We start from the raw sequence: 27,755 nt of genomic DNA on the forward strand, positions 1-27,755 counted from the left end.
GGCCCGTAGTATTTATAAGTTTTGACAGGTCTACCTGTCAATCTTATGAATGGGCTTTTCCCTCCTCCGATTGGCTGCCCATGGCTCACGTGATCCCAGGGGATGCATCGCACTAACTACGCCCCTGGGACACGCAAGCACAGCGCGCCGGCAGCTGGGCCAGGCCCCGGAGCGGAATTCCACGGGGCCCTGCAGCTCAAATGCCAGCGTGCAAGGTAGGTGCAGGTCGGGGGCTTACACCCGCGGGAAGCCCCCGACCCGAATTTCTGGACCATTAGCTTCGGTCTTCCCAACAATTAATTGGAGGAAATATCTGCTGATCCAGTACAAGAAGTGTGACAATTTAGTGCCAGTGGAGGGGTGAAGAGGGGTGATGGTGAGGTAGAGCTGGCTGTCATTCACGTACATGTGGAAACTGATGCTGTGTTATTATAAAAATGAATAAACAGACAAATCCATAGGTTTTTAAGTGAGGAGCCAAAGTTTTAAAACCTAAAAGATGAAACTAATTTCCAGCTATCTTTCTTTATTAAATATGCTTGGTGTTAAGAAATAGATTCTACTTCAATAATATGTTTAACCTTAGGACTTTTATTCAGATAGCCTCCCTCCAAACTTAACTAATGTTGCAGTCCTTCCAGGGTTTCCCTCCTTTTATCTAATCAGCTTTCCGATTGAATTTTCCTCTGCGAACTCTCTCTCAGATTCCATTGCTGCCACAACCACCCAGAAAACATGACAAACTGAACCCTAAAGAGTGGCGATGATACTACTGTTGAGTGGTGACAGAGGCAGATGAACAGACCATGTCCTTTGCTTGACAACACTGGTGAAAGGGTTTGCTGCAACTGGGAAGAGACAAAAGGGAGAAGCACAGGAACACAGACTGTGCTACTAACCATCTGTTTATCCCTTTGTTTTTCCTGAATACAGGAGTACACTGTCGACGTGTTTTTCCGACAGAGCTGGAGGGACGAACGGCTGAAATTTAAAGGGCCCATGCACATACTGCCGCTAAACAACCTTCTGGCCAGCAAGATCTGGACTCCAGACACCTTCTTTCACAATGGAAAGAAGTCGGTAGCACACAACATGACCACTCCAAACAAACTGCTGAGGCTGGTGGACAACGGAACCCTGCTGTACACCATGAGGTAAAGGATCACCCTCTATTCTGGGCATTCAAACTCCAATCGCTCTTTATTCAAGTTATCAGCTCATGACGTCCAGTGGCTAAATCAGGGCCTGCTTATGTCATGCTGCAAAATCCACTGCTTACCAAGAATTCTAAAACATTGATCGAGTTAGGCCTGTTCATTTCAGTTTTATTCATTCTCAGGATGGCATTTATTGCCCATCCCCAGTTGCCCTGAAAAGGTGAAGGTGAGCCTTCTTCTTGAACTGCTGGTACCAGTTTTTGATACAACTGTGTGTCTAGCTGGGTCACTTCAGAGGGCAGTTAGGTGTCATAAGAACATAAGAACATAAGAAATAGGAGCAGGAGTAGGCCAATCGGCCCCTCGAGCCTGCTCTGCCAATTCAATAAGATCATGGCTGATCTGATCCTAACCGCCAATCCACTATCATAGAACCATCTCCTGAATCTAACAGAATTAGACACACGAAATAGGAGCAGGATCAGGCTACACAGCCCCTGGGCCCGCTCCGCTACCCACAGGGCCATGACCGATCCGAACCTAGTCTCATGTCCAAATTCCTGCCCGCTCCCCGTAACCCTTAATTCCCTTTACTTCTAGGAAACTGTCTATTTCTGTTTTAAATTTATGTAATGATGTAGCTTCTACAGCTTTTTGGGGCAGCATATTCCATGGACCTACCACCCTCTGAGTGAAGTAGTTCCTCCTCATCTCAGTTTTGAAAGAGCAGCCCCTTATTCTAAGACTATGCCCCCTAGTTCTAGTTTCACCCATCATCGGGAACATCCTCCCCGCATCCACCCGATCCAACCCCTTCACAATCTTATATGTTTCAATAAGATCGCCTCTCATTCTTCTGAACTCCAATGAGTAGATTCCCAATCTACTCAACCTCTCCTCATATGTCCATCCCCTCATCCCCGGGATTAACCGAGTGAACCTTCTTTGTACTGACTCGAGAGCAAGTATGTCCTTTCTTAAGTATGGACACCAAAACTGTACGCAGTATTCCAGGTGCGGTCTCAACAATACCTTGTACAACTGAAGCAATACCTCCCTATTTTTATATTCTATCCCCCTAGCAATGAAAGCCAACATTCCATTGGCCTTCTTAATCACTTGCTGCACCTGCATACTAACCTTTTGAGTTTCGTGCACCAGGACCCCCAGATCCCTTTGTACTTCAGTACTTTCAAGTTTCTTGCCATTAAGATAATAACTTGCTCTACGATTTTTCCTGCCAAAGTGCATAACCTCACACTTTCCAGTATTGTATTCCATCTGCCAAATCTCTGCCCACTTATTAGCCTGTCTATGTCCCCTTGCAGGTTTTTTATGTCCTCCTCACTCACTACTTTCCCTCCCATCTTAGTATCATCTGCAAACTTTGATATGTTACACTCTGTCCCCTCCTCCAAATCGTTAATATAGATTGTAAAGAGTTGGGGACCCAGCACTGACCCCTGCAAAACACCACTCGTTACTGATTGCCAGTCTGAGAATGAACCATTTATCCCAACTCTCTGCCTTCGGTTAGATAGCCAATCCTCTATCCATGCCAGAATATTACCCCCAATCCCGTGATTTTTTATCTTAAGCAATAATCTTTTGTGTGGCACCTTGTCAAATGCCTTTTGGAAGTCTAAATACACTACGTCCACTGGTTCCCCTTTATCCACCCTATATGTTACTTCCTCAAAGAACTCCAGCAAATTTGTCAAACATGACTTCCCCTTCATAAAACCATGCTGACTTTGTCCTATTAAATTATGATTATCCAAATGTCCTGTTACTGTCTCCTTAATAATGGACTCCAAAATTTTACCTACCACAGATGTTAGGCTAACTGGCCTATAGTTTCCAGCCTTCTGTCTACTGCCCTTTTTAAATAAGGGTGTTACATTAGCAGTTTTCCAGTCTGCCGGGACCTTTGCCGAGTCCAGGGAGTTTTGGAAAATTATTACCAATGCATCCACAATCCCTACCGCCACTTCCCTCAAGACCCTAGGATGTAAGCCATCAGGTCCAGGTGATTTATTCGCCTTGAGTCCCATTATTTTACCGAGTACCACTTCCTTAGTGATTTTGATCGTGTTTAGCTCCTCCCCCCCTTTAGCCCCCTGTTTGTCCAGTGTTGGGATATTCTTAGTGTCTTCTACTGTAAAGACTGATACAAAATATTCATTCAGTGTTTTTGTCATCTCCATATTTCCCACCATTAATTTCCTGGTCTCATCCTCTAAGGGACCAACATTTACTTTAGCCACCCTTTTTCTTTTTATATAACTATAAAAACTCTTACTATCTGTTTTAATATTTTTTGCTAATTTACTTTCATAATCTATCTTCCCTTTCTTAATCAATCTTTTTGTTATTTTTTGCTGTCTTTTAAAGTTTTCCCAATCCTCTATCCTCCCGCTAGATTTGGCTACCTTATATGCCCTTGTTTTTAGTCGAATACTATCATTAATTTCTTCACTTAGCCACGGATGGCTGTCTTTTCTTTTACACCCTTTTCTTCTCAGTGGAATATATTTTTTTTGGAAGTTGTAAAATAACTCCTTAAATGTACACCACTGATCATGTATCGTCTTACCCTTAAATCTATTTTCCCAATCCACTCTACTCAATTCCGCTCTCATACCTTCATAGTCTCCTTTATTCAAGCTTAGCACACTTGTTTGAGATCCAACCTTCTCACCCTCTAATTGAATATGGAATTCAACCATGTTATGGTCACTCATTCCAAGGGGATCCTTTACTAGGACATTTTTAATTAATCCTGTCTTGTTACACAGGACCAGATCTAAGGTTGCTTGCCCCCTGGTCGGTTCAGTTACATACTGCTCAAGAAACCCATCCCTAATACACTCAATGAACTCATCCTCAAGGCAGCCCTGCCCAATTTGATTTGTCCAATAATGTCAACCATGTTGGTGTGGGACTGGAGTCACATATAGGCCAGACCGGGTAAGGATGGCAGGTTTCCTTCCCTACAGCTTCATGGTCATTTTACTGAAAAAGCTTTTTGTTCCCAGATTTTTAATTAAATTCCAATTCTCAGTTTTCCGGATTACTAGTGCAGTAAGATAGCCACCACACACTCCGCCAGCACACTCTAACTCATTAATATTTATCACCTTACTCCTTTGCTCTGCTCTTCCGAAAGTAATGCCCTGTGCTGGGATCCAGACCCACTGATGTGGGCACGGACTGTTCTTCACCCTGGGCTCTGACAGTCGCTAATGTTAGTGCTCGTTCCATTGTCTTGTTCTCTGTTGTAACGCAGGTGTTGACCCCTACTTTTAAATAACAAAGAAAAGTCGAACAAATGTTAGTATCACCAACAGAGGTGTATAGGCTATTCGTCCATGGTGGAACATTCTCAGCTGTAACTCATTCTATCCGTTGTACATCACAGTGATACATCACTGTACATATTAACATTCTCATCCTCGTGTTCAAATTCCTCCATGGCCTCGCCCCTCCCTATCTCTGTAACCTCCTCCAGCCCTACAACCCGCCGAGATCTCTGATTTTCTCCAAACCTAGCCTTTAGTGCATCCTCAATTTTACTCGCTCCACCAATTGCGGACGTGTCTTCAGCTGCCGAGGCCCTAAGCTCTGGAATTCTCTCCCTAAACCTCTCTACCTCTCTCCTCCTTTAAGATGCTCCTTAAAACCTATCTCTTTGACCAAGCTTTTGGTCATCTGTCCTGATATCTCATGTGGCTCAGTGCCAAATTCTGTTTGATAACACTCCTGCGAAGCACCTTGGGACGTTTTACTACGTTAAAGGCGCTATATAAATACAAGTTGTGTGTATATATGTCTGTGTATATGTTTGAATCTGCATATGTTTATGTGATTGTTTCCATGTGTGTGCTTTAACCGTAAGTATACATGTGTGCGTTTTAACCGTCTGTGTATACATGTGTGTGCATGCATCTAGTACAGAAGTGTAGCGATTTCCCCAGATCTTGAAAACTGTGGACCAATTTAGTCATGTTCTTGAATGTCTGAGAGAGAGACTGATGACCAAAGCTCTACAGTTAAAACACTGCACACTTAAAGTGAAGCATCGCGTGTACCTACTGACTATTTGGTAATATCCCCTGTAATACCTGCTCCTTGACTGATGACAGGTGCTGATAGCCAGAGTGAGAGAGAGCGAGAGAGAGAGACAGAGACAGAGAGACACACAGACAGAGACAAAGAGAGAGAGAGAGACAGAGTGAGAGAGAGAGTGAGAGACAGAAAGCAACACAGAGACAGAGAGAGACAGGCAGAGAGTGAGGGAGAGGGACAGGCAGAGACAGAGACAGAGCGCGAGAGAAAGAGACAGAGAGAGACAACCAGACAGACAGAGAGTGAGGGAGAGAGAGAGACAGAGAGAGACAGACAGACAGAGAGTGAGGGAGAGAGCCACACAGAGACAGAGCGAGAGAGAGAGAGAGACAGAGACAGAGACAGAGATGACAAAAAGAGAGACACAAATAGTGAGACAGAGAGAGACAGAGACAGAGACAGACAAAAAACGAAAAAGAGAGACACAGAGAAATAGAGAGAGAGAGAGAGACAGTGAGAGAGAGAGAGACAGAATGAGAGAGCCAGAGAGAACCAGAGAGAGAGATGGAGTAGAGGCTAGGACAAGCCTTTGATGCAGTACACAGATTTAATCTGCTTTAAGTGATATAATCAATGACTATGTAAAGATTACTGAGGGAGTTTGTTTGTGTACAGTATTGTTTACAGACTAAAGGACTTCAGTCAGTTAGACTGATGTTACACAGTGCTTCGGAACTGGCACAGCGATCAGATGTCCATTGTTAAATCCGTGAATCTTGATGTAGTGTGTCCTTCAATAAATCGACAGAGACTGCAGAGGAACAATCAACAGGTGTTTACTGGATGAGGGTTACTCTAAAACTAAAAGTACAAATCCCTACTCAGGGTTTATATACAGGTGTGGTCACTGCCGGTACTACAGTATATAGGAGCTGTAAAAAGTAGTTCTCCCCTTAAAGGTACATACACTACAATTCCTCCCCTTTTAGATTAACAGTACCATAAAATTCATTTAACAATTAACACTTTTAACATGCAACATTAACTGAAAAAATCCATTTATAAATTCAGTCTTTGGGGCGGCTTCCTGATCCTTTCTGGATAGCGCCTTTCCTGAGTGTCTTGCTCTTGGTGCGGAGGCGATTCTGGCCCCCTGTCGTCGGTTGGTTCATCAGCTTCCGATGCTACTGTTTCTGGGGTAGATGCTACCTGTATGTCGGGTTCATCACCAGGTACGTATGGGCGAGGCATGGGGTTGACTTGTTCCTGTGACTCTAGGATCTGGTCAGCATGGCATCTCACGATGCTCTCCCCAACGTCCACTGTGTAATGCTTTACCCCATTCCTCTTCATAAATATTCAAAACTCCTCGGACACAAACTGTGGTCCGTTATCAGAGCAAACCTGCTCTGGCAAGCCGTTCCTGGCAAATATAGTCCGTAGGACTGCAATAGTTTTCTCTGTGGTGGTGGAGGACATTTTGATCACCTCAGGCCATTTCGAGTGCGCATCCACGGCTATTAAAAACATTGAGTCCATGAATGGACCAGCAAAATCAATATGCACCCGTTGCCATGGAGATGAGGACCACTCCCATGGGTGTAGAGGGGCATGTGGTGGTGCATTTTGGACCTTCTGGCATCCTGAGCAGCTCTTTGTCAAGTCCTCGATTTGCTGATCGATCCCCGGCCACCACACATAAGCCCTAGCAAGGCTTTTCATTTTCACCCCTCCCAGATGGCCTTCGTGAAGCTCATTGAGCACTCTCTCCCTTAACTTGGGTGGAATTACCACTCGGGATCCACACATCAAGGTCCCCTGGCATATTGACAGCTGTTCTCTTCTGGATGAGAATGCTGGCAACAGTGAGTCGCCATGTGTTGGCCATCCCTTCACCGTCAAGTCATATACCCGAGACAGTGTCGGGTCATTTTGCGTCTCCTTCTCTATGTCAGCGTTAGTTACAGGCAAGCGTTCAATTATAGTCGAATGAAATATTTCGACAGGGTCCACTGCTGGTGCTTCCTCCGCAGTAGGCAGTGGCAGGCGTGATAGCCCATCAGCGTTTCCATGCTGTTTCGTGCCCTTATACTCGATTTCATATTGGTTCGCCCCTAGAAAAAGGGACCATCTTTGTAGCCGTTGCGCAGTCATCACCGGAACGCCCTTCTTTGGATTAAAGATGGAGACAAGTGGTTGGTGGTCAGTCAGCAAGGTGAACTTCTGCCAGTGCAGATAGTGGTTGAACTTTTTCACTCCCCACACTAGGCTGAGGGCCTCCCTGTCAATCTGGGCGTAGTTATGCTCGGCTGAGGTTAGTGATCGTGACGCAAAGGCTATTGGCCTCTCTGTGCCGTCCGAGAATTTGTGCGACAGCACCGCTCCAATGCCATAGGGTGATGCGTCACACGCCAACCGAATTGGTAGTGCTGGGTTGAAAAGAGCCAACACCTCATTTGATGCGATCAATTCTTTGCTCTTCTGGAAAGCTCGTTTACATTCGTCATTCCACTTCCATGGTACCCCCGTTTGCAGTAGGGTGTTCAGTGGGTGCAGTACAGTAGAAAAATTTGGCAAGAACTTATGGTAGTAGTTCAGCAGCCCGAGGAACAACCTCAGTTGTGACACATTTTCCGGTGCTGGAGCCTTGACTACTGCCTCAATCTTTTCAGGGGACTTATGTAACCCCTCTTCATCAATAACGTGGCCACAATACGAATTCTGCTTCTGGAAAAACTCGCATTTCTGGCGATTAGCTCGGAGCCCATATTCCTTCAATCTAGTGAGCACCTGCTCCAGGTTGGCGAGGTGATCACTCTCATTTTCGCCCGTGACCATGATGTCATCCAAATAACACTGGGTCCCTGGAATCCCTTGCAGGACTTGATCCATTGCCCTTTGCCAAATAGCCGGAGCTGATGCTACCCCGAACACCAGCCGGTTGTATTGGTAGAGACCTTTATCAGTGTTGATCGTGAGGTACTGTTTCGAGGCTTCTTCTACCTCCATTTGCAGGTACGCCTGGGCCAGATCAATCTTAGTGAAGCGTTGCCCTCCAAATAGCGAGGCGAAAATATCTTCAATCCGCGGAAGCGGATATTGTACCGTGTGAAGGACTGGGTTCACTGTCACCTTAAAGTCCCCACAGATGCGAACATTCTTTGGTTCCCCAGGCGTATTACTCAATGACCTCTTCATTACAGGAACAATGGGTGTAGCCCACTCGCTCCAGTCCACTTTGGACAGTACTCCTGAACGTTCCAAACCTTCCATCTCTGCTTCGACGGCTGGGCGGATCACATAAGGCACCGGTCTGGCCTTAAAAAACTTTGGGCTTGCATTTTCCTCTATTTTGATCATCGCTGTTATGCCTTTTAGTGTTCCGAGTTCCTCCTGGAACACTTCTTGTGCGTCAGTTAGCATTTTTGACAGTCGTCCAGGTGTGACGTCGTCATCCTTTTTGGCAGCTACAGTCAGTGCTTGTATGGAATGCCAATCTAGCTCTATCTTCCGGATCCATTCACGTCCTAGTAGTGGTGGTCCTCCCTCTGGCAATACATATAGGTCCATTTTTGGTGTTTCCTTGCTGTTATATATAACGTTCACCCTTATTTTTCCTTTGAGGTAGACTTTTTGCCCCGTGTACGTCTTCAAGACGATCTCTGTATCTCTCAAGGGTATATGTGAGAATAGCCGCTTGTAGTCCCTTCGGTTTATGACTGTTAGGGCTGATCCTGTGTCCAATTCCATTTTCACTTGGACTCCGGCTGTCTTGAGCATGACCCAGATAGTTTGGTGCTCCTCCGTTTTGATCACATTATGTAGTTTCAGACAACCCAGCTCCTTGCTTCCAGAGTCTGTATCCCTTTTCTGTTCGTCCGAACTACTCTCCATCACCTTATGTACCTTCTTGTACTTCTCCTGTGGAGATTTCTTGCTGCTGGTTTTCTTTTCCGACCTGCAGACTCTTGCTATGTGTCCTACTTTTCCACACTCTCTGCACACTTGGTCCTTGAAGCAGCAATCCTTATGGTCGTGTGTTGTTCTGCAGCAGCGATAGCACTTCACTGTTCTGTATGCCATTTCATTTGTGCCATATTCTTGCGGTCTCCATTTTATCTCAGCTGCACCCCGTGCTGCTGCTTCATGTGATACTGCCATGCTGAAAGCCTTGTCCAGCGTAAGATCCTTTTCTGATAGAAGCCGTTTCTGGGTTCCTTCACTTTGAAGCCCACACACAAACTTGTCCCTTAAGGTATCTGCTAGTCCCGTTCCAAACTGGCAGTGTTTCGATAGCTTGTGCAGTTCCGTTAAATACTCATCATTACTTTCATCTTTATGCTGGTTCCTTTTGTGAAACTTAAATCTTTCTGCTATCAGCAGCGGTGTGGGGTTCAAGTGGTCCTGTAGGATTGCCACTATGCTTTCAAAATCCTTTTCCACTGGCTTCTCTGGGGTTACTAGGTTTTGCAGTAAGCCATATGTTATTGCACCCATGGAATTCAACAATACCAATGCTTCCCTGGCATCTGGCACTTCATTCACCTTGCAGTATACTTCTATGCGTTATACATATGTCACCCAATCTTCGACTTCATTGTCGAACGCTTTGACACTGCCACTCTTCGGCATCCCTGGGTGTGGTTAGACAGGCTCAAAATGGCGTCTCCCGCGCTCTCCCTTCTTCTCCGCTGGCTCAAAATGGCGTCTCCCGCGCTTTCCTTTCTACCTGCGCTCTCCCTTCTTCTCCGCTGCGGCTAAAAAAAAAATGGCGTCTCCCTTCTTCTCCGCGGACGCTGCTCGGCCCTTGAACACTGGCTGCGCTCTGCGCATTTTCCTGCGCGCCTCTCTCATTGACGCCGCTCGGTCCTGAACCCCGGCTGCGCCCTGTGCACTTTACCCTCTCTCGTTGACGCCGCTCCATCTTCAACCCCAGCTGCGCCCTGTGCGCTTTACCCTCTCTCTTACCCCGTCAACGTTGCTCGGCCTTTTTCTGTGCCATCGGTCGGCTCCCGCCGCCGCTGTCCGGGAAGGGTCTGCACCGTACCTGCTGCCAGCCCGCTGCGCTGGATTGTCGCGACTGGAGAACCAAGCCCAGCTCTCCACAGCCTCCTCTGCGATGTTCAAGTCCTCTCTGGATGGTCGACGCCCGCACTCCTGGACTCGGCCTTCCCCTTTCACTGCTCTCCAGGAGCGAATCCCTGGGAGGTGATGCAGAGTTGCAGGGAGGTTTGAATCCACTCGTCGCCAATGTTAAATCCGTGAATCTTGATGTATGGTGTCCTTCAATAAATCGACAGAGACTGCAGAGGAACAATCAACAGGTGTTTACTGGATGAGGGTTACTCTAAAACTAACAGTGCAAATCCCTACTCAGGGTTTATGTACAGGTGTGGTCACTGCCGGTACTACAGTATACAGGAGCTGTAAAAAGTAGTTCTCCCCTTAAAGGTACATACACTACATCCATCACACAACCACACACTATTTCTTCAGTGCTCTTATCCCCACGGGATGTTGAGATACTAGAAGGGAAATGAAAAAAGCAGTGAGTGCTGCAGGATTCCATGCTGATGTACTTCATAGCCTGCTCTGGGTCAGTCCACAGCCAGCTGGCAATCCAACCGGACCCTAGCTCCCTGTGTCTCTCCGGTTTACCCATCATCACTTGTAACATCACCCTGGCCTATCCCCTCGAGTGAGCGGGAGAGCCTCCGGATGGATAGTCACTCCGGACCACTGCAGAAAGCAGGAATGGAAGAAGATGAGATTGGTGAGGACAGGAAGAGGCAGACATGGAGAAACGGAATACAAGTTAGAATGGGAGTGCCAGCGGGGAAAGGGACAGAGCAGCTGAGGGACAGTGGGCATGAAGACAGGAATGCAGAGTCATGGGAATGGAAACAGGCAGTGAATACACAGGGAGTCAAGACCAAGGGAGAGTCAGGGAGAGAGAAGGCAGAGTGATCATGGTGTGGGAAGGGGAGGGGAGGGGGCAGGGGAGAGAGGGAGGAGAGACAAGGGGACAGGGTGTGGAGGAGAGGAGGGAAGGGGAGAAGAAGGGAAGATGAAAGAGGGAAAGGGCAGGGGAGGAGAATGAGATAGAAGGAGAGAGTGGAGGGGAGGGCGAGATGGGTGGGGGAGGAGGAGAATGGGAGAAGGACAGAGGGGAGGGCGACTAGTGAAGGAGAGAGAGCAGGAGAAGAAGGGTTGAAAGGGGAAAGGATGGAGACAGGAGTGGTGAGGCCAAGAAATGCTGCCTGTGAGGGATGGGAGTGAGGGTGGGAAATGGTGCCAGCAGGGGTCAAAGCATGGCGGGGCTGGATGGGTCAAAGAACGAAGGGCTGTGGGGTTAAAGTGCAAAAGGCCGTGGGGTCAAAGAGCGATTGGGCGATGGTGCAGCATTGCTTCAATTCAGTTCTCAGAGATGAAGGGGAATGTGATGACTCCTGACTGCCAGAATAATCAGCAAAGCATCAATCTAAGTAGGACATGGCACTGAGCAGTGAAGAGGCTGCCGACTATGGACATCTCAGGGAAAGGTTTGATTACAACAAGGGAATGGCCTCAAGATGCCTCACTTGTAATATTCGGGGTGGGGAGAGGTCGAATGGCCAGACCTTAATCAGCTGTAAAGGGAATCAGCCAGTGCTCCTCCATTCTTAAACGTTGGTTGCAATCCAGCTTTTCTGCCTCGTTACCATGGCACCATTGATATGGAAATTGCCATGTACAATGACGTCTACAGGCGTAACAGGTTCTGCATGCACAAGTGGACACTTTTATAATAAAGAGAAAGAAAGAACCAGGAGCCAATGTCAGTCAGCGAGCACGGGGATGATAGGTGAACGGGACATGGGGCGAGTTAGGACATGAGCAGCCGAGTTTTGGATGAAATCAAGTTTATGTAGAGGAAATTTCTGCTCATCCAGTACTGAATGTCTGACATTTTAGAGACAGTAGATGAGTCGATAGAAGTGGTGGTGAGGTGGAGCTGGGTGTTGTCAGCGTATGTGTGAAAACTGACGCTGTGTTTTTGGATGATGTAGATAAGAAATAGGAGGGAGCCAAGGAACGCCAGAGGTAATAATGCGAGAGCAGGAAGAGAAGCCATTGCAAGTGATTCTCTGGCTATAATTAGATAGATATGAAGTATGTTTTGAAGTCTAGTCACTGTTGTCTGGGCCGTGCAAAATTCTACCGCTTCCTGCCAACGTACTGGCCGGAAGGGGTGGAATTTTAACAAGGCCTGGGACTCGGCCTCTGTTTTCCAGCTAAGGCTGAGCTGTCAACTGATGCCAAAACTCCACCACTGAAAACTGGCCCCCAGTTTAAATCGGGGCCCTTGATTTCAAATCCCTCCACGGCCTCCCCCCTCCCTATCTCTGTAATCTCCTCCAGCCCTACAGACATCCCCCACCCTCCAAATTGTCTGACTCAGACGACTTGTGCATCTCCCTTTCATCCCACCATTGGTGGCTATGCTTTCAGCCGTCTAGATCCCCATGCCCTGAAATTAGCTCCCTAAACCTCTCCGCCTCTCCATTTCCTTTAAGACCCTCTTTAAAAGCCATCTCTTGACCTAATCCCCTGTCCTATCTCCTTTTTCTGGTTCGTTGTCTCTTTTTGCTATGTTAAAAACACTAGATAAATATAGGTTATTGCTGTGGTAACTGTATCACCCGTGTTAGTGTCATGGTGCATGTGCAGTACACCCAGTGTAGAGCTCACACTCAGTGTAAAGCATACACCCAGTGTAGAGCTCACACCCTGTTATAACCGGGTGGTGAAGGTCCAAATAAGGGATATAAGTGAGACTTCAGGAACTCAAAACTTTGCTTTTAATTTACACAGAACCAGGAGAGAACAGAGCTCTCACAACTACAGGCATGCACATCAATTCAACTGCACGAGCAATCTAAGATGGAGGATCCTATGATGTCATTCTACCCATAATGCAATTTTACCTTAAGATCAGTAATTATAATCCCCTTAGCATTTGTCTCCCTCTGGTGGACAACTTAAGCATTACATCCGAGATTACTATATCCCCCCCTCTTAAGTTACAACAATTCTTAACAACATTCTTAAAAGTCCATAAGGAAACTCCTTTAATGATAGTCCATCCTGAATGATCTAGCAGGTTGTGATCAATCACTCTGGCGGCTTGTGAGTCCTTGTTGAACATCTTACAGTCAAGTCCCTGCTTGGTTGTAGTAGAGCCACCTGCTGCTCCTGAGCAGTACTCAGAGTATCTGACTCTGCTACGATGGTTTCCTTTTGATTAAGGGGTCCAGGTATAACTGTCTCTGTTTGTGCTGGTGGGACCACCAATGCATTTGGATAACTGGGGACCAACTTGTCCTCCCGCATTTCCTCTGGAACCTCCAGTTCGATTTCCCGTTGTCTGGTCAGTATCTGATCCACATGTCTGCGTACTACCTGACCAGTTCCCAACATCAAAACTCTGTCCTCTGGAGCTGCACGGATAGGTGTACCTGGTAATGGAAGACAGCTCAAGGCATCTGCGTTCCCATGGTACTTGCCCGCTTTGTAAACAATGACATACTCATATGCCCTCAACGTCACTGCCCATCTCTGGATTCGGGGTGACACCATCTGTGGTACTGCTTTCATCTCATTGAAAAGAGATAGAAGAGGCTTATGATCGGTGCATATGGTGAATTTCCTGCCATATATGTACTTATGAAACCTCTGTAACCCAAACATTACTGCTAATCCCTTTTTATCCAACTGGGAATAGTTTTTTTCCACTGGGGTCAGAGTTCGAGACATAAACCCTATCGGTCTTTCTGTTCCATCTTCCATACAGTGTGAAAGAACTGCCCCCACCCCGTAAGGTGAAGCGTCAGAAGAGAGAATGATGTCTTTCTCGGCATTGTAGTGAACCAGCACATCCGAGGACAGCATCAGTTTCTTGGATTGTTCAAATGAAACCCACTGTTCCTCTTCCCACTGCCACTGTGTCTCCTTGCGCAGTAGTTTGTGAAGAGGTGCTAACACTGTTGACAAGTTTGGCAAAAACCTGTTATAATAGTTTAGCAGTCCCAGGTAAGCTCTTAACTCAGTCACATTTGTAGGAGCTGGGGCGTCCTGCAGTGCTTTTACCTTCTCCTTGATTGGATGGAGCCCGGTGGCGTCCACTCTGTGTCCCAGGAACACGGCCTCATTCCCCATGAAAGTACACTTACTCCTCTTGAGCCGTAACCCAGCCTTATCCAATCTTTGAAGTACCTCTCTCAGAGTGCTCAGATGCTCCTGGTCGGTTCTTCCCGTCACCAGAATATCATCCAGATAGATGGAAACATGTGGAATCCCTTGCAGTACATCCTCGATAGTCCTCTGGAAGATAGCTGGACTAGATGAGACACCAAATGGCAAGCGGTTATAGGTAAACAAACCCTTGTGTGTGTTTATGGTTACATACTTCTTGGATTCCTCATCTAGCGTAATCTGCAAGTATGCATGACTCATATCCAGCTTCGTGAATTTCTTCCCTCCAGCCAGGTTTGCAAAAAGATCCTCAGTTTTAGGAATAGGATACTGTTCTAGTTTAGATACCCTATTTACAGTCAATTTATAATCTCCACAGATTCTTACCGAATTGTCTGGTTTTAAAACAGGTACAATTGGAGCTGCCCATTCTGAACATTTCACGGGTTCCAGAATGTTCTCCCACAAAAGATGATCAAGCTCAGCCTCTACCTTCGCTTTCATGGCATAAGGCACAGGTCGTTGTTTAAAAAATCTTGGCAGTGCCTCCTTGTCGACATAAATCTTAGCTGGGGGGCCATTAAATGTTCCAAGGTTTTCCTTGAACACATTCTCATGTTCAATCAAAACTTCTTGCAACGACAACTGTTCACCTCTCTCCATTTGATTTATTGCTCCCCAATCTAATTTAAATTCTTTTATCCAGCCCCGACCTAACAAATTTGGTCCAGAACCCGATTCTACAACTACAGGTAACTGTTCCACGGTGTCCCTGTGTTTCACAGTTACAATAGCTGTACCCAAGGTTGCCACTCGTTCACCGGTATAGGTTTTAAGCTTCATAGAGCAAGACTTTAACTCTGGAACTTTTGCACGGTTCCACAATTTTGAATACTCTTCCCTTTTCACTATGGTTACGCCACATCCAGTATCCACCTCAAAGTTGACCTCAGTGTCATTTACTATCAGTTGCAAAGTGATAGGATCCACTTTTGGAATGTCCTCTACCATACTATGCATTATGAACATGTTGTCTTCTTTCTCAGCTTCTCCACTGATGTGATGTGCTCCCTTTTTTTTCACTTCTCTTACCAGGTTTTGCTTTTCTCCCCCTTTAGGTTTGTATACCTCCAGGGTAGCTTTTGCTCTACATGCACGTTTGATATGTCCTTTTTCCCACACTTGTGGCACTTTTCCTCCAGAAACCTGCATTCCCTTGCCAGGTGATCTCCATTGCATCTATAACATGCCTTTACATGCGCACGTTGTGATGTACGACTCATATTTAACTTGTGCACCAGCGTCTGACCTGCAACTTGCTTCGTAGTAGACCAGTCGCAACTTTGGATTTCTTTTACATCTCGGTTCGCTGCCTCTATTAATTGAGCAAGTTCCAACGCTTTTTCATACGTAAGCCCAGTCTCGGACAATAATCTCCTCTGCATTCGAGTATCCATTATTCCGCTAACCAGCCTATCTCTCAGCATGTCTTTCAAGCTGTTCCTGTAATTGCAATCATGTGCCAGTTTTCTCAACACTGCTACATAATCCAACACAGTTTCTCCCGGTATCCTGTTCCGTGAATTAAATTTGAAATGTTGTACAATCTCACTCGGTCTGGGATTGAAATGTTCCTTTAGCAAGTCCACTAATTCAGTAAATGATTTATCTCCAGGCTTTGCAGGACTGCATAAGTTTCTCAATAAACTATACGTTAGACTTCCCACCGAAGTTAGCAAAATAGTTCTCCGTTTTCCTTCATAGACAATATCATTTGCTTCAAAGAAATGCTCTAATAACTCACAGTATTCGACCCAAGTTTGATTTTAACATCAAAAGCAGAAATCTCTCCTACTCGAGTAGCCATGATTCAGATGCAGTGTTCTTGTATTTTCCCTTCTTCAAGTTGAAACTGTTAATCCTCGTCGCCAAAATGTTATAACCGGGTGGTTAAGGTCCAAATAAGGGATATAAGTGAGACTTCAGGAACTCAAAACTTTGCTTTTAATTTACACAGAACCAGGAGAGAACAGAGCTCTCACAACTACAGGCATGCACATCAATTCAACTGCACGAGCAATCTAAGATGGAGGATCCTATGATGTCATTCTACCCATAATGCAATTTTACCTTAAGACAAGTAATTATAATCCCCTTAGCATTTGTCTCCCTCTGGTGGACAACTTAAGCATTACATCCGAGATTACTATACACCCAATGTACTCAGTGTCTCAGTATCCTTGGCCCCCTCCTATTTCTCATCTACATGCTGCCTCTCAGTGACATCACCCAAAGATACAACGTCAGGTTCAACCTGTATACTGGCGACACCCAGCTCTACCACCCCACCACCTCTCTCGACCCTCTCCACTGTCTCTAAATTGTTACATTGCTTGTCTGACTTCCAGTACTGGATGAGCAGAAATTTCCTCCAATTAAAGATTGGGAATACCGAAGCCATTGTATTCGGTCCCCGCCACGAACCCCGTTCCCTAGTCACTGACTCCATCCTTCTCCCTGGCAACTGTCTGAGGCTGAACGAGACCATTTGCAAAGTTGTTGTCATATTTGACCCTGAGATGAGCCTCCGACCACATATTTACTCCATCATGTAAGCTGTGGCTCAGTGGGTAGCACTCTTGTCTCCTAAATCAGAAGATTGTGGGTTCAAGTCCCACATCAGGGACTTGAGCACAAAAATCTATGCTGATACTCCAGTGCAGTACTGAGGGAGCGCTGCACTCTCAGAGTTGCTGTTTTTCGGATGAAACGCTAAACCCGCCTACGCTCTTAGGTGGATGTAAAAAAATCCCATGGCACTATTTTGAAGAAGAGCAGGGGAGTTCTCCCCGCTGTCTTAGCCAATATTTATCCCTCAATCAACATAAAAAAAATCTATCTGGACATTGTCACATAGCTGTTTGTGGGAGCTTGCTGTGTGCAAATTGGCTGCCGCGTTTTCTACATTACAACAGTGACTACACTTCAAAATTACTTCATTGGCTGTAAAGCGCTTTGAGACATCCTGAGGTTGTGAAAGACGTTATATAAGGTCATGAAATGCAAGTCTTTCTTTCCTTCTTTTTATCACCTGTAGGGGGTGGCGTGTGCCCAGTCAGCTCTGCCCCTGACTGTCTCTGAGCGGTTCGAATCGCTCCCACGCCCCTGGATTCTAGACACCAGACTTAGGTACAGGCGGCGATACAGAAAATAGAGTAGACAAGTGGTTTGGTGCAAGAAAACCGCAATTTTTATTAAAGGCACAATAAAACACAATACTGAGAATTACTGCAATACTTACAGGCATATAAAATTACACTTATTTAGCAATGGGGAACACACGGCACATCGAGGGAACAAACACATTAAAAATCCCCTTATCCTTATCCCACCCCCAATACCTAACTAGATTAAGCTACGAGGGGCCAGGAATTCATGCTCACCAATGGGGTTCCTTTTACGGTTCAAAACCTGCCGATTAAGCCGGTTGTGGGTTTTGGGGTTCGCTCTTGTTGTCCTTTGGGCCTGCCGTCGTCACGTGGTCACAGGGCGCGGCGATGGAGTTGTCTGTGCGAAGTACCCTCCTTTTCCTTCGTTAGAGTAAAGTGTTTTGTTGGGTACTTCACCTTGCAGGAATGGTTGTTCTTCTGGTGGTGGTTTGGTCGCCGATGGTTTTGTTGCGGTTGGGGCTCGGTTGGTGGTTTATATTGTCATTCTGGTTTTTCTACCCATGCTTCAAACGCCAGCTTATAACTAGGCTGGGGTGTAAGCCCGCTCGTCCCCAATGCTTCTTTTTTTCGCTGCCCTTCTCTGCCTATCGGTTTTACCGTTCATCTCGCCTCGTCTCGTCTGTTTGCGGCCACGTGTGTCTTGTGCTTGTTCGAACCGGGTTCCGTTCTCCTCCCGCGTTTAGCCCCCAGTGTTGTAATGGGCGTCCTCGGTGTCGGGAGAGGCAAGAGCAAGAGGCAAGAGAGAGAGAGAGCTACCGGTGGGCCTACAATTATATCCGGTTTGTCACCCCTTAACTGCGCGCCAAACCAGGTCAGTTCTTTGTTTAATTTGGTGGGCTCGTCTAAAATGATTACAGTCATTCACTTTAATGACCTTTTGGGGTGGTTGTCTCCTTGTTTAATGGCTTCAATATCCTGGCTGTTTGTTATTTATGAAATTTAATCGTCTTTCCTGGCTGGGTAGCTACCTGTGAGCTGTTACCGATTAATTATGCCAAAAGTTAATGGCCTCAAGATTAGGTCCATCCTGACTTGATCTGTTCCAATGTGAAGAATGCATATTCTGTGTTTACCTAGCTGTCTGGCTTTAGAAAATGGCAAAGTGTTTCACAGATCCATGCATGTTAGGTTTCGTTTCAGGATTTGAATGGGCCTGCCTTCTGCAGGGTCTTGCTTTCAAGATCCTGCAAGCCTTGGTCACGAGGTTTCAGAAGCCAATTTGGATACCATTTTTTTAATAACTTGTCCATACAGGTTCCCTTTATCCATAACCTTTGGGGAATGTGGATGTGCTGTCTCTCTGTAGCAATTTATGTTAGTTTTCCAGTTAATTCAGGGGTTTGAGTAAGTTGGGTCGATTCCCATTGTGTGTCGCCACCTAGTGGCTAATTGGTACCTAGCAACTGCAGTAAAAGCGCAGTAAAGTGCAGTAAAGCACAGTAAGTGCAGTAAAGCAAACTGTATACTACAGACCTACAGCGGCACATGCTCTGGAAAGTATATTGTTCCCACGCCTGAGTCTTGGATATTATTTGTCTGTAAGTACTTGAGAATGTTATAGATAATTAGTGTACACTGTATGTTGCAGAAAATGTTTAGTTTGTAACTTTTCTCTGTAAGCAAACTTACACAGCTAGCCGTGAAGTGCTCGCTCTCTGTCTAGCTGGTTAACTAGTAGCTGTATTTTGATGCACTATGTACAGAGCTAATTAAAGAGAATGCCTTCCAGTTTGCTAAATGTATATTCACAGTAAGCTGTGTTTCCACGTGTTTGGTAATTTACATGCCATATGTACTGTGTTGCTCAGGCGTACCTAAATTTGTGTATGCATATCAGTTATGCGCTTGTATACTAATGTGTGCTTCCATTTCTGTGTTGTATTTCAGTTTTACAATAAGAATCTTTCAGTAAAGCTTTACGAGAAAAGTCAAGCCTTGTGATTTTTATGGGAAGATATCAAGTTGTTAGCTACCTGTCTAGCTCTGCATAGGAACGCGCTGCGAGGGCAGAAAAGTAAAAAGACAACAGCACAGCGGGCTCAAGCACAAGAAGATACCACTCAGCTACCATGAGTCTACACTCAGGAAGACAATATACCATAGAGGACGTCGACCAGCCAATCGAGAAGCATGAGCCTCTCCGAGCAAATGATGCCAAGTCACAGTCCTCTAAAGCATCCTCTAGATCATCTCGGCGGTCCAGCAGACCATCGTCATCGACAGCTTCTGCAGCCGCCAAAGCACGTGCCAAGGCAAAAGCTGCCCAGGCTCAATTGTCCTTCGCTGAAAACGAAGCTAGTGTGATGAAGCAGAGAGCTGACCTTGACACTAGTGTGATGAAGCAGAGAGCTGACCTCGACACTAGTTTGATGAAGCAGAGAGCTGACCTCGACGCCAGTCTCCACATTCTCCAAAGCCAGAGAGCTGCCGCTGCCGCTGAAGCTGAAGCTGCAGCTTATGAAGACGGTGAGGAGAATGAAGGCGGGGAGCCCAGCCATGAAGCATATTTTCTAGAACAGCCCCTCAGTCCAGTGCAACGTACAAGTGAGTATGTCCAACAACACTCCAAATTGTTCTTCAAGGAAACATCCAGGTATCTCGACGCAGAACCAACTACTCACCACAGTAGCAAACAGCCAGTTTTTGGAGACACTGAGCTTAAAGGAGAAGAAATAAGTAAGACTTACCTGCAGAGACCTCCACAGCACTCGGCCAATCCAGCCAAGCAGTCCTCACCCGAGCCACAAGGTGCACAAGACCTCGCTAGGTACCTTATCCGCCGAGAATTGTTAAGTTCAGGCCTTCTAGAATTTGATGACCGTCCTGAAAATTATTGGTCATGGAAAGTGTCCTTCCTGAGTACCACCAAGGACTTGAATCTGTCAGCCAGAGAAGAACTAGATTTGATGACAAAGTGGCTCGGAGCTGAGTCGTCAGAACAGGCGAAGAGAATTCGCTCAGCGCACGTCCGCAATCCCACAGCAGGCCTCAACCTGGTTTGGCAACGTCTCGAAGACTGTTATGGGACACCAGAAGTCATTGAACACGCACTGCTCAAGAAGATTGAGGAATTTCCGAAGCTAACCAACAAAGATAATGTCGTGCTCCGAGAGCTGGGCGACATTCTCCTCGAACTGGAGTGTGCCAAGGGAGAAGGTTACCTGACCGGCCTCTCGTATTTGGATACAGCTTGTGGGGTAAACCCAATAGTGGAAAAGCTCCCCTACAACCTTCAAGAGAAATGGATAGCTAAGGGATCCAAGTACAAGGAGGACAATGGAGTGGCATTTCCCCCCTTCTCTCTCTTCTCCAGGTTCGTCCAACAACAGGCAAAGGTGAGGAATGATCCAAGTTTCACTTTCTCCACCTCCAGCAGTTACACTCCTTCGAGAACTGAGAAACCCACAAAGTACAGCAACAAAGCCTCTGTGAGCATGCACAAAACAAATGTTCCAGCCGAACCCTCAGTCAACCAATCCAGTTCTGCTGGGAATAAAGTGGATGACCCAGATCGTCAGTGTCCAATACACAAGAAGCCCCACCCACTCAAAAAGTGTCGAAGCTTTAGAGACAAGCCTATTGATGAGCGCAAATCATACCTGAAAGAGAATCGCATCTGCTTCAGGTGTTGTGGGTCGACTATGCACATGGCAAAAGACTGCAAGGCGACAATCAAGTGCTTTGAGTGCAACAGTGAAAAACACATCGCAGCCCTGCATCCAGGTCCTCCTCCTTCAACCACCGAGAGTGCTGTGGTTGACAAAGAGGATAGCGGGGAGCAAAGCGAAAGCACATCTTCTTCAGTCACCTCCAAGTGTACAGAGGTTTGTGGAAATTCAAGCAGCCCACACTCATGCTCCAAAATCTGCTTGGTTAAAGCATATCCTGCAGGGAGAAAGGAGAAGGCAATCAAAATGTACGCAGTGCTTGATGAGCAAAGTAACAAGCCTCTAGCGAAGACAGAATTCTTCAATCTCTTTGAAGTCAAGGTCAGCGCAGCTCCATACACGCTAAAAACCTATTCAGGGACAACAGAGACTACGGGTAGGAGAGTTGGGAACTTCATGATCGAGTCCATGGATGGGAAACTACAGCTTCCCCTCCCCACCTTAATTGAGTGTGACATGATGCCAGATGATAGGACAGAAATTCCCTCCCCAGAGGTCGCACGCCATCAGCCCCACCTACAGCCAGTTGCCAACAAGATTCCAGCTGTGGACCCGGATGCTCCAATCCTCCTGCTCTTGGGAAGAGACATCTTAAGGGTGCAGAAGGTGCGTGAGCAAATCAACGGGCCCCACAATGCTCCTTATGCGCAGCGGCTTGACCTGGGATGGGTCCTCGTGGGTGGAGTTTGCCTGGGAACAGTCCACAAACCAGCGGGTGTCAACGTCTATAAAGCAAACGTGTTGCACGACGGTCGCACATCCTTTCTCAGCCCATGCCCAAACAGGATCCAGGTAAAGGAAGACTATGATGGCACGACGCAGCATCATAGGTCAACCTCCTCTGCCTGTGAGGAAGAGGCAGGCCTCACTGTGAGCACAGACAGCCTAGGATGCTCAGTGTTTGAAAGGTCCAAGGATGATGACAAGCCAGCACTATCCATGGACGACAAAGCTTTCCTAACCATCATGGATGAGGAGGTTTACCAGGACGATGTACACAGCTGGGTGGCAACATTACCATTTCACTCTCCCAGATGCCATCTTCCGAGTAACAGGGAACAAGCTATGAAGCGCCTCTGCTCACTCAGGAGAACACTGGAGAAAAGGCTAGAAATGAAGGGTCATTACATAGAGTTCATGCAGAAGATGCTGGACAACGACCAAGCCGAGCCTGCTCCACCTCTGGAGGAAGGTAAAGAACACTGGTACCTGCCAACATTCGGTGTGTATCACCCACAAAAGCCAGACCAGTTACGAGTTGTGTTCGATTCAAGTGCTGAATGTAAAGGAGTGTCTCTGAACTATGTACTCCTCAGCGGCCCAGACTTGAACAACACCTTGTTGGGAGCTCTCTGCGGTTCAGGAAAGAACCTGTAGCCCTGACAGCAGACGTGCAGCAAATGTTTTATTGCTTCGTCGTCCGAGAAGACCACAGGGACTATCTCCGCTACCTGTGGCATGAGGACAACGACATCAACAAGAATGTGGTGGAGTACAGGATGAAGGTCCACGTGTTTGGAAACAGCCCTTCACCTGCTGTGGCTATCTACTGCATGAGGCGAGCCGCTCAGAAAGGTGAGCAAGAATATGGCTCCGATGTGAAGCATTTTGTTGAGAGACAGTTCTATGTTGACAATGGTCTTACCTCGGTTACCACACCTGAAGAAGCAATAGATCTCCTGACAAGAACCAGAGCGATGTTGGCAGAGTCCAACCTGAGACTACACAAGGTAGCATCGAACAGTGGACAGGTGATGGAAGCCTTCCCTGCAGAGGACCGTGCTAAGGATCTGAAGGATTTGCACCTTGGAGTGGATCCTCTCCCCCTTCAACGGAGCCTGGGGCTCTCCTGGAACCTGGAAACAGACAGCTTCACATTCCTGGTGTCCCGTGAAGAAAGGCCATTCACACGGGGAGGCGTCCTGTCCACAGTCAACAGTTTGTACGACCCTTTGGGGTTCGTAGCTCCCATAACAATGCAAGGAAAAGCATTCGTATGGGAACTCTCATCGGATCAGAGTGAGTGGGATGCTCCACTCCTCCCAGAAAAAGAAGCAAAATGGAACCTATGGAAGGAGTCCTTGAAGGCTCTCGAAGACCTGCACATAGAGAGGTGCTACATTCCAGGCTCGCTGTCTTCAACACAGAGAAGAGAGCTGTGCATCTTCTCAGACGCTTCCACAGTAGCAATAGGAGCTGTGGCCTACTTGAGAGCAGCTGACACCGATGGGAAATACCATGTGGGATTCGTTGGGCCAGAAATTCGTGACCAAATGCGTGAGTACGGTCTGGGTACTCACGCATCTGGCCGTTGGAAATGCCGGCGTTCAGCATGCACAGCGCATGCGGGGAACGCCGGCATTTCCAGACCTCGGAACGAAGGGGTTCATAGGCACAGTGCGTGCGACTGCACAGGCAGCGCTTGCGCAGTGAACTTCGTAGATTTCATTCATGGATTCAGTGAGGGTAAGTCCTTACAAGTTACACTTGAAAAAAGCATGTGTAAAGTTGTTCCAAGGCTGCGGAGGAAGATATATTTTATCGTGGAGCTTCTGAAAGGCAATATTTTTGTTTGGGAAAGGGAGGGAAGTTATTTTAAGAAATTTTAAGTAAGTTTTAAAGTTTAAATTTTTTTTTTTAAACGGGTTTTCAGAACGGCAGGTAGAAGGAGCAATTGTGGCTGTGTGAATTGAATGTGAAAATGAGTGTTCTAAAATGAGTAATGTAACATTTCCAGCACTTTTAAGAAAGAAACTTTTCATCAGTAATAAGTAATTATGTATGTATGTCCGCATATATTCCTTTACGTATATGTATGTATGTTTTATATTCCTTTACTTATGTGTATGAATGTATGTTTTTAATTATGATTTTCCAATAAGTTACTTTCTCTGAAAGTCATAATTAAATAATACATTCATACACATAAGTAAAGGAATATATACATAACACGCAAAGGAATATATACAGACATACATACTTTCAGAAGCTCCACGATAACAAATGTCTTCCTCCGCAGCCTCTGGAGCAACTGTACCCATGCTTTTTTCATGTGTAAGTTGTAAGGACTTGACCTCACTGAAAGCATGAATGAAAGCGGCGAATTTTACTGCGCACGCGCTGCCTGTGCAGTCGCACGCGTTCTGCCTCTGAACCCCTTCGTTCAGAGGACAGGAAATGCCGGTTTTCCCCACATGCACTGTGCATGCTGAAAACCGGCATTTCCTCCGGCCAGACGCGTAAGTACCCCGACCGTACTCGCGCATTTGGAAGGGAATTACTGGGCCAACATTTTACATGTCAATAAAATGAAAAATTTAACAATTGCACGATTTGCCCCCTCGCATCTGCGACTGAGGGTCCAAGGAGGTGAATTGCGCAAGAGGTCATCGTCGTACGCATCCTCACACTGTTCCCTTTCGGGAACTGTATGAAGTGGTGGAAGGATTTATGGCCGTGATTAACGCTCATTCCGTGACCGTAACCATCTTTGAACCAGTCATTAGGTTGGTTAGTCCTATGGCATGAGGGTTTTACGGGCTCCCACAACCCATCTGAGGGGGGGGGGCCACCCACACCCACGGACGCAAGTATCCCGCTGGATGTCCACCCAGAATTTATAGTTGGAGCTCCGACTCCACTTGCCGGGATTGTCTGGAGTGGGGTTCAAAACCCTACTCCTTCTGGCCCAGCGGCGGGGATGCTTACTGCTACGCAAAAGGCCCACTCCGCACAAAAGGTGACACCCATACGTTTCCTGCGCCTTTTCCCTCCCCGTGACTGGAGCCCTATGCTGCCACTTGAAAGACCAAGCTATCATCTGCCCTTTATGCGGCGCCTTTGACTTCTCATTACCAATGATGAGCAGGCGCTGCGCCTCCACCTCCTTGAGGAGATTGCTGAGGTCATCATCAGTTCAATTGTGAGTTCTTTTAATGCCGTGAATTGTGCTCATTCCAGCCATTTCATGTTGCTAATCGGATTGGGCCTTTGGCATAGCGGTAGGATCCCCGCCGCTGGGCCAGATCAGGGTAGGGTTTCGAACCCCGCTCCAGACAGTCCCGGCAAGTGGAGTCGGAGCTCCGGCTCTAAATTCTGGGTTGACATCCAGTGGGATATTTGCGTCCGTGGGTGTGGGTGGCCCCCCCTCCTTGTATAGCTTGTGGGAGCCCGTAAAACCCTCCCGCCATAGGACTAACCGCCCTAATGGCTGGTTCAAAGATGGTTACGGTCACGGAATGAGCGTTAATCATGGCCATAAATCCTTCCACCACTTCATACAGTTCCCCAAAGGGAACAGTGTGAAGACACGTATGACGACGACATTGCTAAATAAATAAATGTAATTAAAAAAAATCTTTTAGGGCTTTTAAAAGTCTTTAAATTGCTTTAATTCTGTTTAAAACTATTCAGATTCTTCAAAATAATGTAAACGTTTTTAAAAGTTTATAAAAGTTACCAAAAGCTTCAAAAAACTTCCAAAAACCTATTTAAACTGCTGCTTTGCATGTAAAAATGCTTAGCAGCTTGGCAGAAACATTGGGGGCGTGTCCTGTTAAACTGAGACCTCAAGGGGCGTGTCTCAGTTGCACAGCGCGCTCCAGGCTTCGCGCTGGCTGCACTCCTGGGCGGCGTGACGTCAAACGCTGCCCGGGATTCTTCAGATTCAAAATGGAATTCCAGGCGTCCCTGGAGGTGATCGGCAGGCGCGTCGGGTAAGTGCAAATCGGGACCTTGCACGCGCGGCAAGCCCCGTTCACGAATTTCTGGCCCGTTATGGGGAAGTCCAAGTTGGCCCCTCGGCGTGCCCACACCATTCCACGTCTCGAGCTTTGTGCAGCTGTGTTGGCTGTTCAACTGTACGAGTTGATCAGAGACGAGATTGACATCGATGTGGGCACCGTCAAGTTCTTCACGGACAGCAAGATTGTACTTGGTTACATCCACAACTCCACAAGAAGGTTTTATGTGTATGTTTCCAACCGGGTGACTCGTATCAGACGATCCACTCACCCTGACCAGTGGTGCTATGTCTCCACAGACCTGAACCCTGCAGACCATGCTACCAGGTCTATACCAGCAGCACACCTACAGCAAAGCAGTTGGTTCTCGGGCCCCTCTTTCCTGTCTAATGTCAACACAGAGGAGACTCCTGAGTTCAATCCCTTCACCCTTGTGGAGCCTGAAGCTGATACTGAGATTCGGCCTGAAGTTACGACCCTGGTCACCAAAGCCTCAGAATCTCAGTTGGGCTCACAACGCTTCGAGCGATTCTCAAGCTGGAGAACACTCTGCCGAACCACAGCCCGACTCATTCATGTAGCAGCACCCTTCAAGGGGAATTCGGACAACGTAGAATGCAAAGGATGGAAATGTTCTAAAGAAGTATCCAGCACAAGTGAGCTTTCACAAGCCAAAGGTGTGATCATTCGCTCTGTCCAGCATGATGTCTTCAAGGAGGAATTCAAATGTCTTGAAGAGGGACAGACATTCCCCAAGCAAAGCCCACTTAAAAAGCTCAACCCAGTTACAGATGAAGATGGTTTGCTCCGGGTCGGAGGGCGCATATCATCCGCAGACTTGTCAAGAGAAGAAAAGCACCCTCTGATCATCCCGCGCACCCATCACATTGCCACACTACTCGTGAGATACTATCATGAGCAAGTGGCTCACCAAAGGACGTTTTCTTTAGGTTTATTTTGTATCTGTAGTGGTACAATGGAATTGTACCAAGCGGGGAGTGTGCTGTCTCTCTGTAGCAATTTATGTTAGTTTTCCAGTTAATTCAGGGGTTTGAGTAAGTTGGGTCAATTCCCATTGTGTGCCGCCACCTAGTGGCTATTTGGTACCTAGCAACTGCAGTAAAAGCGCAGTAAAGTGCAGTAAAGCACAGTAAGTGCAGTAAAGTAAACTGTATACTACAGACCTACAGCGGCACATGCTCTGGAAAGTATATTGTTCCTGTTAAGTCTGTGTGTTATATTGAGAATTACTTCACAGACCACAAGAGTAAAATTAAACAGGTCTTTACTAGTCGAAGGTCAGGGCGGAACTGCCCAATAAATCACTACACAGCACTTATATACCGGTGTGGTCACCACCGGTATTACAGTATACAGCAGCCAAGATAAAGTAGTGCAACTCTTAAAATAGTTCTCTTAAAGGTGGAACGGTTCTCTTAAAGGTGGAACGGTTACATACACTACAATCCTCCCTTTTTAGCTTAACAGTATATATTTCCTATTAAACATAACATCATAACATATATACACAACTTCATGTAAAAACAGTTCACAGATTCAGTCTCTGAAGCGGCGCCTCCTGCGCCTCCTGACTCGGTCCGGATAGCGCCTCGGTGGTGTAGTCGTTTTCGGTGGTGTAGTAGGTTTTTGTTGCTG

The 27,755-nt window shown here is 46.7% G+C and overlaps 1 protein-coding gene across 1 annotated transcript in view; it reads left to right on the plus strand.

The window, feature by feature from the left end:
* The first annotated feature begins 200 nt into the window (after positions 1 to 200).
* Positions 201 to 27,755, plus strand: part of LOC147124877 (gamma-aminobutyric acid receptor subunit alpha-3-like) — a 118,481-nt gene continuing 90,926 nt past the window's right edge. The window contains exons 1-2 of the mRNA XM_085987010.1: positions 201 to 215; positions 934 to 1,154. Of these exons, the coding sequence (XP_085843136.1) occupies positions 201 to 215; positions 934 to 1,154 (236 nt within the window). The remainder of the gene's footprint in view (positions 216 to 933; positions 1,155 to 27,755) is intronic.

Source organism: Somniosus microcephalus, chromosome 1 (assembly GCF_052327205.1).
Source record: "Somniosus microcephalus isolate GS21.2 chromosome 1, FLI_Smic_1.0, whole genome shotgun sequence".
NCBI lineage: Eukaryota > Metazoa > Chordata > Chondrichthyes > Squaliformes > Somniosidae > Somniosus > Somniosus microcephalus.